Genomic DNA, 12,381 nt, shown 5'->3' with positions numbered 1-12,381 from the left:
TGGGAGGATTCTACTGTTCTGTCTCAGAGTTGTCTTTCTCCTGTTCTCATGCCCTGTATATTTGGTGTTATATTTCATTTTTCTATAATTTTGTAATGCTTTTGATACAGAGACATTTCAGAGGAAGAGATGACCATGGATCGAGCTATTGTAAGTAATTTTTCAAAACGAACCTACTTGTGACCCATCCTATACCTGATTAGATGTAAGTAAATAGCTCTTCCACCTAAGTGTATGTTATCAGGCAAGGCTCAGTTGTGACAACTGAGGGTCAAACTGCATTGTTTTCTTTGGGATTGGCACAAGAACCCATCAAGAAAACCATCTCCTGCTTTTCTGAACTATCCATGTGGCAGTTTTTCAAGGCACATTTTGTGGTCTATGGGAGTGTGAAATGACTTGGGGATTGTAAATGGTAAGTGGAATTTCTTGCTTGTAGATATCTTGCAAATAAAAGCCTGGATCTTCCAAGAGTGACACAATTGTTTGGAAGACTGGCATTCACACAATAAATCCACCCTCTATGTATATAGATTTGAAGTCAGAGTGTGACAAAACAATCTCTCGTCATCCTTGCCCCAATTCTCAGCACTTATTCCAGTCCCTCAAAGCTTTACAATGGTACATTCTAAAATGATTGGTAAGCACAAAGCTTTCAAGGTATTTAAGTACGAGATAAATATTTTGACTATGCAAAATACAATCTAGGCTACAATCCATTCCAAATTATCCGCCATCATTTAAAATATGTTCTGTAGGCCAGACGTGGTGGCTCACACCTGTAATCCTAGCACTCTGGGAGGCCGAGGCGGGAGGATTGCTTGAGCTCAGGAGTTCAAGACCAGCCTGAGCAAGAGCGAAACCCTGTCTCTACTAAAAATAGAAAGAAATTAGCTGGACAACTAAAAATATATAGAAAAAATTAGCCGGGCATGGTGGCACATGCCTGTAGTTCCAGCTACTCGGGAGGCTGAGGCAGGAGGATCGCTTGAGCCTAGGAGTTTGAGGTTGCTGTGAGCTAGGCTGACACCGGGGCACTCTAGCCCGAGCAACAGAGTGAGAGTCTGTCTCAAAAAAAAAAGTAAATAAATAAAATAAAATACTTTCTGTAAATAGCTGAGTCAGAATTTTAAGATTAACACTTTAGAGATAGCATGACATAACTAAAATTTATCTCAAATAATAGGTGTAAAAGCTTTTTGGTGATAATGTGGTCAAGTTTCCTGGGTTGGAACCCCTGCTCTTCTACTTCCTGACTATGAGAACTTGGGCAACTTAATTAACCTCTCCGTGCCTCAGTTTCTGCAAGATGAGGGCTGTTGGAAAGATAGAATGAGATAGTTTATGTTAAGCATTTAGCACAGGGCTTAGAACATAGTAAATGTTTAGTAGTGAAGGCTTAGATCCTGCTCTCAGTTCTGTGACTTGTCAGCTGTGTGATACTGGTCAGATCATTTAACTTCTCTGAGACTCAGCTTCCTCATCTAGAAAATGGGGTGACAATCCCTGCCTTGCCCATGCTACAAGGTTGATGTGAGCTCTAAATGCATTAATGTTTTTGAGGGTGGTTTGCAGATGGCAATGGGTTACATAAATGTAGGACATAATTATAATTGTTGTTAACAATAAGCCTTGTACTCAATTGTGATATTTGTTTAAAGATTTCAGTGACTATGTACTTTTCTTTTGCATTAGTTGGAACAGAGAGAAGGGCAAGGAATGGCTACAATTTCCCGTGTACTATACAGGTAGGAGCTGAGTTTATTCATAGCTGGTACATTTAGTTCTGATTTTCATTTCATTTAATTCCGTATGTGCAGCCTGTCGGTCAGAGTTGTCAGAAGGAGATCAAAGTACCCAGTGGTTATTTTACAGATGCTGTAATTGGAGCTCTTGCCTTCATTAAATAAGCTGTTTTGGTTGGTCACGGCATAGACTAGCAGCCTGCCTGCTGCCTCTTTGTAGTGAAGAGAAAATGGGGTCCAAAGTGGTCATAATTTGGGGATGGGGGAATAAAGTGTTGTGGTCAAAAGGGTTCACAAAATACTGAGCAGGGAAATTGAAAAAAAAAAAAAAACAAACAAACAGAGCAACATGGAAAGCAGCCTTGGTTCTATTTAGACTTGTGGTCCAGTTCCTCCTGGAACACTGGCTATTATTGATGTGCTTGATGCACATCACGAAGGACATACTGTCAAAGAAGATAAATGAAGAAGGCACCAAAATGCAGTAGAGGGTCTGTTGCAAGCAAGAGGAGAGGTTTAAAGAGAAGAATCCTCTTCACATTGGGAAGATGAAAGCTGAGAAGTGACAGGCTCCAAATTAAATGGGCAGCATGCACAGGGACTTCACCAAGAATGGATTAGGGGAGGGGGAGGCATCACTTAGATTGGATATAGAGAGAAATTTTGAATAAACATGGGTATTAATACATCTAATTTTCAACAGCTGGTTGGGAACTTAGTAAATGTATTCTTTAAAAAGCTATATCAAACAACCCTATCAAAAAGTGGGCAAAGGACATGAACAGAAACTTTTCAAAAGAGGGCAGAACAGTGGCCAACAACCACATGAAAAAATGCTCAACATCTGTAATCATCAGGGAAATGCAAATCAAAACCACAATGAGATATCATTTGTCTCCAGTGAGAAGGGCCTTTATCAATAAGTCCCAAAAGAATAAATGCTGGCATGGATGTGGAGAGATAGGAACACCCATACACTGCTGGTGGGACTGCAAACTAGTGCAACCTCTGTGGAAAGCAATATGGAGATACCCTAAAAGAGATACAAGTAGACCTACCATTTGATCCAGCAATCCCATTATTGGGCATCTACCCAAAAGAACAAAAGCCATTCTGTAAAAAAGACATCTGCACTCAAAGGTTTATAGCAGCACAATTCACAATTGCAAAGAGGTGGAAACAACCCAAGTGCCCATCAATACATGAGTGGATTAATAAAATGTGGTATATGTATACCATGGAGTACTACTCAGCTATAAGAAACAATGGTGATATAGCACCTCTTGTATTTTCCTGGAAAGAGCTGGAACCCAATCTACTAAGTGAAGTATCCCAAGAATGGAAAAATAAGCACCACATGTACTCACCATCAAATTGGTTTCACTGATCATCACCTAAGAGCACATTTAGGGATAACATTAAATCAGGTGTCGAGCAGATGGGGCAGAGGGGATGGGTGTATACATACATAATGAGTGTGATGCACGCCATCTGGGGGATGGACACGCTTGAAGTTCTGCCTCGGGGTGGGGAGGGGGAGGCAAGTGCAATATAAGTAACCTAAACTTTTGTACCCCCATAATATGTTGAAATAAAAAAAAAAGCTGTATCTACAAATGGAAATGGAAAAAAAAAGGGTATAGGTAAATTTGCTAATCTGAAATGTGCTCCCTAATGAAATATTAAAGGAATTTAGAATGTTGGAGGACCTCACTATAGAGGATGAGGTCAAAAACAGGCCTACTCTCTTATAACCTATCTTTTCGTGGACAGAAATACTGGATAGGTCTTTGTGGCCATGGAAAATCTCATCGCCCTGAGGCTCAGTTCCCTCATCTGTAGTGTGGGAATAATAATAGCATGACCTCAGAATGTTGTTGTGAGGATAAAATGAAGCAAAACATGTGGAGCATCAGCTTCACAAATATTAGCCCTTATCACTACTATTATTCTATTATAGAAATAGGCCTTCTGCAGCACACTTCTTTATAGACTAATGGAGTATGTGCCTATTTGCCTTATTGCAATAATGATGGGTAAATTGGAGACCAGAGAATAAAAGATTGTCTTCGAAATAATAAATCCTGAGTACTCCATCTTCTCTATTAATTAATACAAACTCCTAGAGAAGTCTCATGGCCGACCAATTTCAACATAATGCAAATATTGCTGGCCATTCTTTTGAAATAGGTTTTGAATTGTCTGTTTTGGACACGAGAAAATTTATCGGAAGATTTCAGTATGCTGTCTTCCATCACTTCTTAAGAGTTGCCACTTAATAGCTTTAAAATGTTTGACATTTATAAACTACGAATTAAGTCAGCTGTACAGAATTTCAGCACCGCAAGTCAAGTTGCCCTCTGTTGATATAACTGCTACCTTTTTATTTTTTGCTCTGCTTTTTAGCTGTTTAAGTCAGTTCATCCTAAAGGCCAACTCTTCCTTACCACCCACTGAATTGATTAGCAGGATCAAAAGTAAAATACATGGAAACTTCACACATGGAAACTTCACGCAAGCTCAATTGACGTTATTAGTAAAGTCTGAATATGTTGCGGTGAAAAAACTAGGTAATTTGGGGGGGTAGCGGGTATTTCAGTATGAATTTACTCCCTTTATAAAATTCATAATGCATACATGGTAAGGGATTCTGAGTTCAGAGATAAAAGAAGTTGTCTTTATGTTCCTTTCTACATCCTCAATACCCACTTGACCTTTCTACCTCTAAGAGCTTATGAAAGAACAGAATGCTGGAGGGGCTACCAGAGACTGTTAGTTGGCTCCGGCTATTAGCAGAGGCCAGCCCATCAATGGAGTGGAAGGAATGGCTCTCTTGCATAAAGACCCAGAGACCTGAAGAGCTTCCTCATTACACACAATAGATGCCCAATAGATATTTGCTAATTTATTGATTGATTCAGCCATTTTGTTCATCTTGGCAAGTGATCTGGGAACTGGCCCAGATTTCTCTCGTTGGCATTTTCAGAGTAGCAAGGCCTTAATGGTTAAAGAGAAAGACCACCAGGCCACTCTATCTCCTTCTTATTGCAGCTTTGTTCCTTTTCCCCAGTAGACTGTAGTATAACATTGAGCTCGCCTAGGTAACACACATGGGCATTAGAATGCACAATCCTTGGTGACAGAGTAATTAAGTAGCAGAAGGCAGGCTATGATTGTGCAAGGGTGACAGTGAGATGGAAAGCAGAGAAGTGTTGAAGCCACAGGGAGAGCCCACCATGCAAATGATGCTGATGAATGTGTCCTGAGAGTACTAGAGGAAGGCATCTTTCACCCTCACTCAGAGAGGAGACTGGAGTCACTGGGCAAGGCTGGCTGGGCCACTTCTTGGGCCACTCAGTCAACACCTGAGTGAAAGACTTCTGGAATCAGAGTCATGCACCTGGTGGGTGCTCAGTAAAAACTGGAAACTTATTGCATAGACTTAGCCCAGCTCACATTTTCCTTAATATCACACTGCCTGGCAGCAAAGCCTTGCTCTAGCAGCCCTCCGTGGAGGAGTTCACCCTGTACCTCAGCACAAGCACCAGAAACAGTGACCCCCTGCGTATATTGGTCATGTCAGATACACTGAGTGTACTAAAACCCAATCCACCCCAGAGCCCATTAGGAAGGGAGGGGCCTTCCAGAGAGAGAAGTCTGCCTACAGTTTCCTGTCTTTGTACAGCAAAGTGGTAATAGGACGTACCTCAGAAGCTGGGTAATTGGTAGGTGGTATCTTTTGACTTTTGACTTGATACCCCTTTGTGTGGCTTGAATTTTTTCAATGCATATGCATTCTTTAAAACAAAACAAAGCAAAACTAAAAATTCTCCTGTCAACTGGTGGTTTTAAATGAAAAGGACAAAGCATGCAGTTACACTGGGTGCCTTATTTTTTTAAAAGACTCCATTTAATGCTCTCTTCAATGAAGCCTGGTTTAAATGGCTTGGTAGAAAAAGTTTCCTCTTTGATGATGTTTGTGTGCAGGGTAATAATGATGTGTCATAATGGATGTTCATGGGACTTGCAGGTGTCTCTTGCCCTTTAAAATGTGCATACATTTTCCCTGTAGATCCAGGAAAGTGCAAAGCCGATGAAACAGCCTCTAAATACAAAGGGACATATAAGTGGCCATTAACCAACCCTACGGAGACAGCACAAACTAGATGCATAAAAAATGAGGATGGAACCGCCACAAGAATCTGGTATGTACCAGCCGAGTTCTAATTGCTAGTTCACATACACAAAGATCTGTTTAATCAGGGCCGTGTTTCTATGCCGTTTGCCTGAATATGCTTTATCTCTGCACCTGTACTGCTCGTCTTTCTTTCTTTTGCCTTTTGGACCTACTTAAATGTACACATGCAACATAATAAGAGCTTTCAAGAAGACAAAGGAGAAGACAAAGAAAAAAAAAGTCACCCACAATCCTACTGCCCGAGCACAGCTGTTTTTAGCTTGGCATATATATACATACATATATATATATATATATATATATATTTTTTTTTTTTTTTTTGCATTTAGCCTTCCTTTGTGTGCCTTTAAGTTTTATGTAGTGGTAATCACTGTACTTATATCAATAATGTGATTTGCCCTTTCACTCAGTGGTTTATCAAACATTTTCCATGTTTTACATTCATCTTCTTAATGATCATTTCAAAAAATGACCTTGGAAACTATCTAGTTGATGGGCCATAATAATTTACTAAATCATGCTTCTATTGTTGACTTTATCATTTTCCTTTCTAAAATCATCAGCCCTCTTTTCTTACTCTCTGCTGTTAATGGTTTATGCCATTACCTTAAGTGGATAAGACAGGGGGGCAGCAGGTTTTGACAGAGGCTTAAAAGCACTCTTTTAGAAAACAATATTGAGGACTGCATCCTACCTCTTCCTCCGTACATCTCATCAGCTGCAAGTCATGCAGCTTTGATGGTCACAGAGCACACATTTACCCTTTTCTTTCCAACCCCACTGCCACTACTCTGGTGTAAGACCTTTACTATCTTTTGCCCACTATTAGAGCAGTCTCCTTGCCCTCTAACTGTCCACTGCTGCTCATCTATATGCCACACTGCTGCCAGCATGATTTTCCTGAAGTATGGCTGCCATACTCATGCCACTTCTCCGGTTCCACATTGCCTCAACAATTAAGTCCAAACCCCTAAATACAGTCCTCCAGACTGCAGGCTCCCTTTCCTGCTATCTCACTCAGCAATCTCCCACCTTTTACCACACGCTCCAGTCAAAAAGACCATTTTCTGTTCTGGACTCAATGGGCACTTCCTCGTGTCTTTTTCTCCGCTTATACTGTTTGCTCTGTTTGGGGTGGAGGGGGTTCTTTCTCCATCTCTGTCCTCTCAGCACTCAGCTCAGCTGAAATGTGGAAAATAACTTCTCCTTGCTTGGTGGTTTGATAGATTCAGTTTTGTTTATACAGCTTTCCATCTCATATTTGGCCTAATGGTGGAGCACCATTTGCAGGCTTAAACCACGGAATCACAAGCTCCTGGGGGGAGGACTTGAGGCCCTGCCCTGTTTGTCTGCACTCCCTATCACCAGTCCTAGAACACAGTGGGTACTCAATAAATGTGCTAGCTGACTTGAAATGAACCTGGTTGAAATGGATGAGGCATGGGGGAGGGTGGATAACGAGGGCCAATAAGCTATGCGGGCCTTGAGTAAATTAATATACTGAGATAGAGACAGCATTCCAACAGAAAATTCCCCTAAAAATAGGGATAAGAAGGGAACATGAGGATAAGAAGTCATGTCTAAGGGGGCAACATCTCTGCCTTGACTCTTGTTCAGCTGGACATTGCCATGCCCCATTCCTGGCTCTCTTGCCTGTTTATCCTCCCACATGTTGACCCTAGATTCACTTGCTCCCCAAGAGCAAAGTTTTCTTCAATTTGCAAAGAAGCAATGGCTTCCCACCTTTGCTATCTCTGCCAGGAGGCTGGGAACAGGTGAGGGGAAGGCATGCCAAATATACACGTATTCTTTCACCATTTGCTTTAAGACTGTTCCTGCCTCATCCTCCAGTGAGAAAGCTCTCTCCTCTCTTTTTCAGTTTGATCAGCATCAACACAGGAAAGGCTCAGTGGGAAAAACCAAGGTTTAAACAATGCAAATTGCTTTCAGAACTCCCTGACAAGATTGTGGATCTTGCTGATATTACCATAAGTGATGGTAAGATTGTTTTGTACACATCAGAGAAATCATAGAATGTCAGTTAGTTTACCTACTGGAGTTAAAACCAAAGAGAGTACAGTCCAGGGGTAGAGAAACTTCTCATGCTGGAGGGCCGCATTAATTTAGCTGTAATCAAATAAGGCCACATTCAAGAAACTTCAATTAGATATACTTAAAAATGTATATTATTTTGTAAAAGTATAACTACTATGTATTTAATAATTTCAAAAAATGAAGACTATTTGTTAATTTTAAAGTTAAACCTTTAAATGACTTTGTTGTGTCTTCTTTTTGTTGGAAAGCATTTGAATATTTGATTGCAGCGTGGAGGTCCACAGTTTCAGCTGATCCTCTAGATGGATATCCATCATTTGTGACCTTAAGGACGTCTTGATTTGGGTTAGGTAGGAGAATGTAGATTTGCAGCAATAAGTGGTCAAAAAGCAAGAAATCATTTTTCAGGCATGTTGCCGAAGGCATTGATATTCTGCATTTTCCATATTTCAATTGGATCTTTCTTTCTATCTTTCTTTCTTTTTTTTTTTTTTTTTGAGACAGAGTCTCACTCTGTTGCCTGGGCTAGAATGCCGTGGCATCAGCCTAGCTCACGGCAACCTCAAACTCCTGGACTCAAGCGATCCTCCTGCCTCAGCCTCCTGAATAAGCTGGGACTACAGGCATGCGCCCGAATGTCCACCTAATTTTTTATATGTATATTTTTAATTGTCCATCTACTTTCTTTCTATTTTTAGTAGAGACGGGGTCTTGCTCTTGATCAGGCTGGTCTCGAACTCCTGAGCTCAAGCAATCCTCCCACCTCGGCCTCCCAGAGTGCTAAGATTACAGGCGTGAGCCACCGCACCCAGCCTCAATTGGATCTTTCTTAACATCAAACAATGACTTTAAAATGTCATCTACTGAGAGCTTAATCAATTCCATCTGTAGTTCTTTAGGTGCCTTGGTGATATCAACTAGGTGAGGCGGAAATGCTAATTTGAGTGTGATGTCATGATTCTCAAAGTCAGTGAACCTTTCATTATAATCTCCAATTAATAGGTCTATAACAGCTGCATATTCTTCAAATGATTCACATATATCATCCTGCTCATCAATGACCTTTGCTAAGTGGGGAAAATGTTCATCTGAAATTTCCTTTTGAAGAATGTTTTGAAAAAAGATAGCTTTTATCGAAATGCTTGGATTTTTTCAAACATATCATATATAGACTTAGTTTTACCTTGCAAAGAAATATTCAAGTCATTTTGATCTGACATATCACACAGAAATGCTGCATTCCTACAGAAATCTTCTTTCAATAACTCACATTGCTGATTCTGGTCTTCACAAAATTTAACTATCTGTTCTCACAGAGATAAAATTTTGGCTAACACCTGTCCCTGCAATAGCCAATGCACCTTAGAATGATACAGCAAATCCACACTGAATGCCTCATTGTTCAACTTTAGCATGTTACAAAACTGACGATGCTGTGTTGCATTTGCAAGAATATAGTTAACAAAACTTGTTGCAAAGTGTCACTTAAATTTATACTCCCACTTGTAAGGTGTGAAAGTGCCTGTTTAAGAACACTTTCATTGACATAGCATGTTATCAGACTTTTGGATCTTTAGTGATTTGGTAAGCAAAAATTGATATCTCCATGTAGTTTAAAAACTTTTTAATGAATGTATTCACATATCATAAAATTCATAGTCTGGGCATGCCACAGTTTACTCATCCATTCACTTACTGGAAGACATCTTGGTTGCTTCCAATCTTTGGCAATTATGAATAAAGTTGCTATAAACATTCATGTGCAGGTTTTTGTATGAATGTAAGTTTTTGACTCACTTAGGTAACCAACAAGGAGTGAGATTGCTGAATTGTATGATAAAATATATTTAATTTTGTAAGAAGCTGCCAAACTGCCTTCCAAAGTGGATATGCCATTTTATGTTCCCACCAACAATGAATGAGAGTTCCTATTGTTCCATATCCTCCCCAGCATTTGGTGTTGTCAGTGTTTTAAATTCTGGCCATTCTAATAGGTGTGTAGTGGTATCTCATTGTTATTTGAATTTGCAATTCCCTAATGACATATGATGTTGAATAACTTTTTATATGCTTACTTGCTATCTTTATATCTTCTTTGGTGAGGTGCATGCTGTAGACTCATGTGTGTATGCTCCCCAAATTCATATGTTGAAATCCCAACCCCAATGTGATGGCATTTGGAGATGGGGCCTTTGGGAAATGATCAGGTCATGAGAGTGGAGCCCTCATGAATGGGATCAGTTCCCTTATAAAAGAGGCCCCAGACAGCTCCTTTGCCCCTTTCTCCATGGGAGGTTACAGCGAAAAGATGGCTAAGAACCAGGAAGTGGTCCCTCACCAGACATCAAATCTGTTTTCCTTATAGACAACTTTGTGAGACGTGGCTCTACTGCATAAAATAGGTCCCTCCCATATGAGTTGTTGGAAACTGAGGAACAGGCATTCCAGTACCATGAAGAAGGGCCAGGGAATTTGAGCCATGAACTTCTCAGACTTGTCTTCCTTGCAGAAGATGCAAGTTTGAGATCCTTGCCAAGAGTTAGAAAAGCAAGCACAGCTCTTATGATTCCTAGATCAGAAATCATGAGTCAGGGCAATAGGGAGTGTTGCAGCTTGCAGCGAGGGGGTGGAAAGATAGAGAGGTTGTGAGTTTCACGCTGACCTCCCTCCTTCCGAGTGACACATTTTCTTTAGACATGCTAATAGAATTTTCTCTTGTGGAAGAAAAAGTAACAGACATAACAACAACAAAAACACTACATTGAGTTGGGATTTTTAGAAAAATGACTGTCAGAAGTCATTTTATAAAAAAAAATACCGTGGAGTAAGAGAACAGTTGGATGGTTATTGTAATGTATATAAGCGAAAAGTAAACTATCAAGTTTCTTAGCTTTGGCAGAATCCTTCTCTCCTCCTTATAAGTCAGGAACTTAATGAACAATGAGTCCAATATAAAGGAAAGAAAAATGTATTCACACTGAAACTATTTTCTTTAGCTTTCAGTCTTGCTCACAGGCATTAGAGATCTTGGTTCGAGAAGAGCTCTTCACTTCTCCTACTTAAAGGCTCATTTTTCTTAACTCCTTAATATAACAGAGTTAGAAAAGGTACCCTTATTTCAAAGTCCTTTGGGTTCTCTCCTGTGCTCAGTTTCTGTTATCTCCATGATATTAAAGATGCATCAGGCTCTAATGAAGTTGGCTAGAACTTTTCACAAAACTCTCTCCTGTCTGTGTCCATCCCACCATCAGGGTAGGATAATGAGTGATTAAGAGAAAACAATGTAATTTCCAAGAGGTCAGGTAGAAGGATTGCAAAGCACAGCTGTTCTAACCCCCAACACCGTGGAGAAAAGGAACAAAGGCATAGATGCTGTAGCAAAAAGTGATATTGAAGAACTCAAGCTTTGGAGTCAGAGGTAGGTTAGAATCTATCCGTGTCTTAATTTCTTAATTTGTATAAATGGGATAATATGAGTACCCCATGAGTAATAGGGGGGTTATTGTGATGAATAAATAAGAAAATGCATGTATAATGCCTTGCTGTTGCATCTTGTCTCCAAAATGCCCACCAACCTATTCCCTCCATGTCAATAGGTAGTTGAGTCAGGGCTGGCTTGTGAATGTTTAGCCCAGTAGAATTTGGCAGTAGTGACACTGCCAATTATGGGACTAACTTTCAAGAAGACTGAAAGTTTCTGCATCCTTTCTCTTGGTACACTCTCATTTGGGATGCTTCCTTTCAGAACCCAGACAGCATATTGTAAGAAGCCCAAACAGTGGTGTGCTGAAAAAATATTTAACAACTAGCTCTACCTCCCAAAAAGGGATACTGATTTGTAGCATTTGCCAATTTTCATGATGTAATACTCCCTCCATGGCTGAACACAAACTATAATGTATAGTCACTGAACTAAGAAGTCGGTAAGAGATGCACACACAGATACAATAGATGTAAATAATCACAAAAACACAGGTTAGTAAAATATAGCAAAATAATTAGAAAGTGATGAGTTTTGAGAATCATCATTGTTTTAATACGATTTATTTGGTTGTAAGTTTATATAATTTAATTTTTAATAATGGCTGTGTTTAACAACCAGCTCACAAAATTCCCCAAAATTTACTAATTGATTCTCACAAGCTGGTACAAGCTGGCTCCAGTACATCACAAGCTGGATCCAGCACACTACTGAGCCCAGGCCACTAGGGGAGGCTATTTGTAGGGAGTACAGCCAGCAGCCCCAACTCACCAGTCCATGGTCAGCATCAAGTGCAAGCCATGTGAGTGAGCCCTCTTGGACTTCCAGCCCAGCCTAGCCTTCAGATGTGTCTAGCCTCAGCTGCCATCTGACTGCAAGTGCGTGAGAGTCCCCAAGGGAGA

The 12,381-nt window shown here is 40.2% G+C and overlaps 1 protein-coding gene across 1 annotated transcript in view; it reads left to right on the top strand.

The window, feature by feature from the left end:
- The window catches only part of ADGRG4 (adhesion G protein-coupled receptor G4), a 98,394-nt gene that overhangs the window by 44,544 nt on the left and 41,469 nt on the right, over positions 1-12,381 (top strand). Inside the window, exons 7-11 of the mRNA XM_069464186.1 lie at positions 111-150; positions 1,696-1,748; positions 4,152-4,315; positions 5,818-5,950; positions 7,823-7,941. Of these exons, the coding sequence (XP_069320287.1) occupies positions 111-150; positions 1,696-1,748; positions 4,152-4,315; positions 5,818-5,950; positions 7,823-7,941 (509 nt within the window). The remainder of the gene's footprint in view (positions 1-110; positions 151-1,695; positions 1,749-4,151; positions 4,316-5,817; positions 5,951-7,822; positions 7,942-12,381) is intronic.

Source organism: Eulemur rufifrons, chromosome 30 (assembly GCF_041146395.1).
Source record: "Eulemur rufifrons isolate Redbay chromosome 30, OSU_ERuf_1, whole genome shotgun sequence".
Classification (NCBI taxonomy): domain Eukaryota; kingdom Metazoa; phylum Chordata; class Mammalia; order Primates; family Lemuridae; genus Eulemur; species Eulemur rufifrons.
This window is presented reverse-complemented; position numbering and strand designations above follow the sequence as displayed.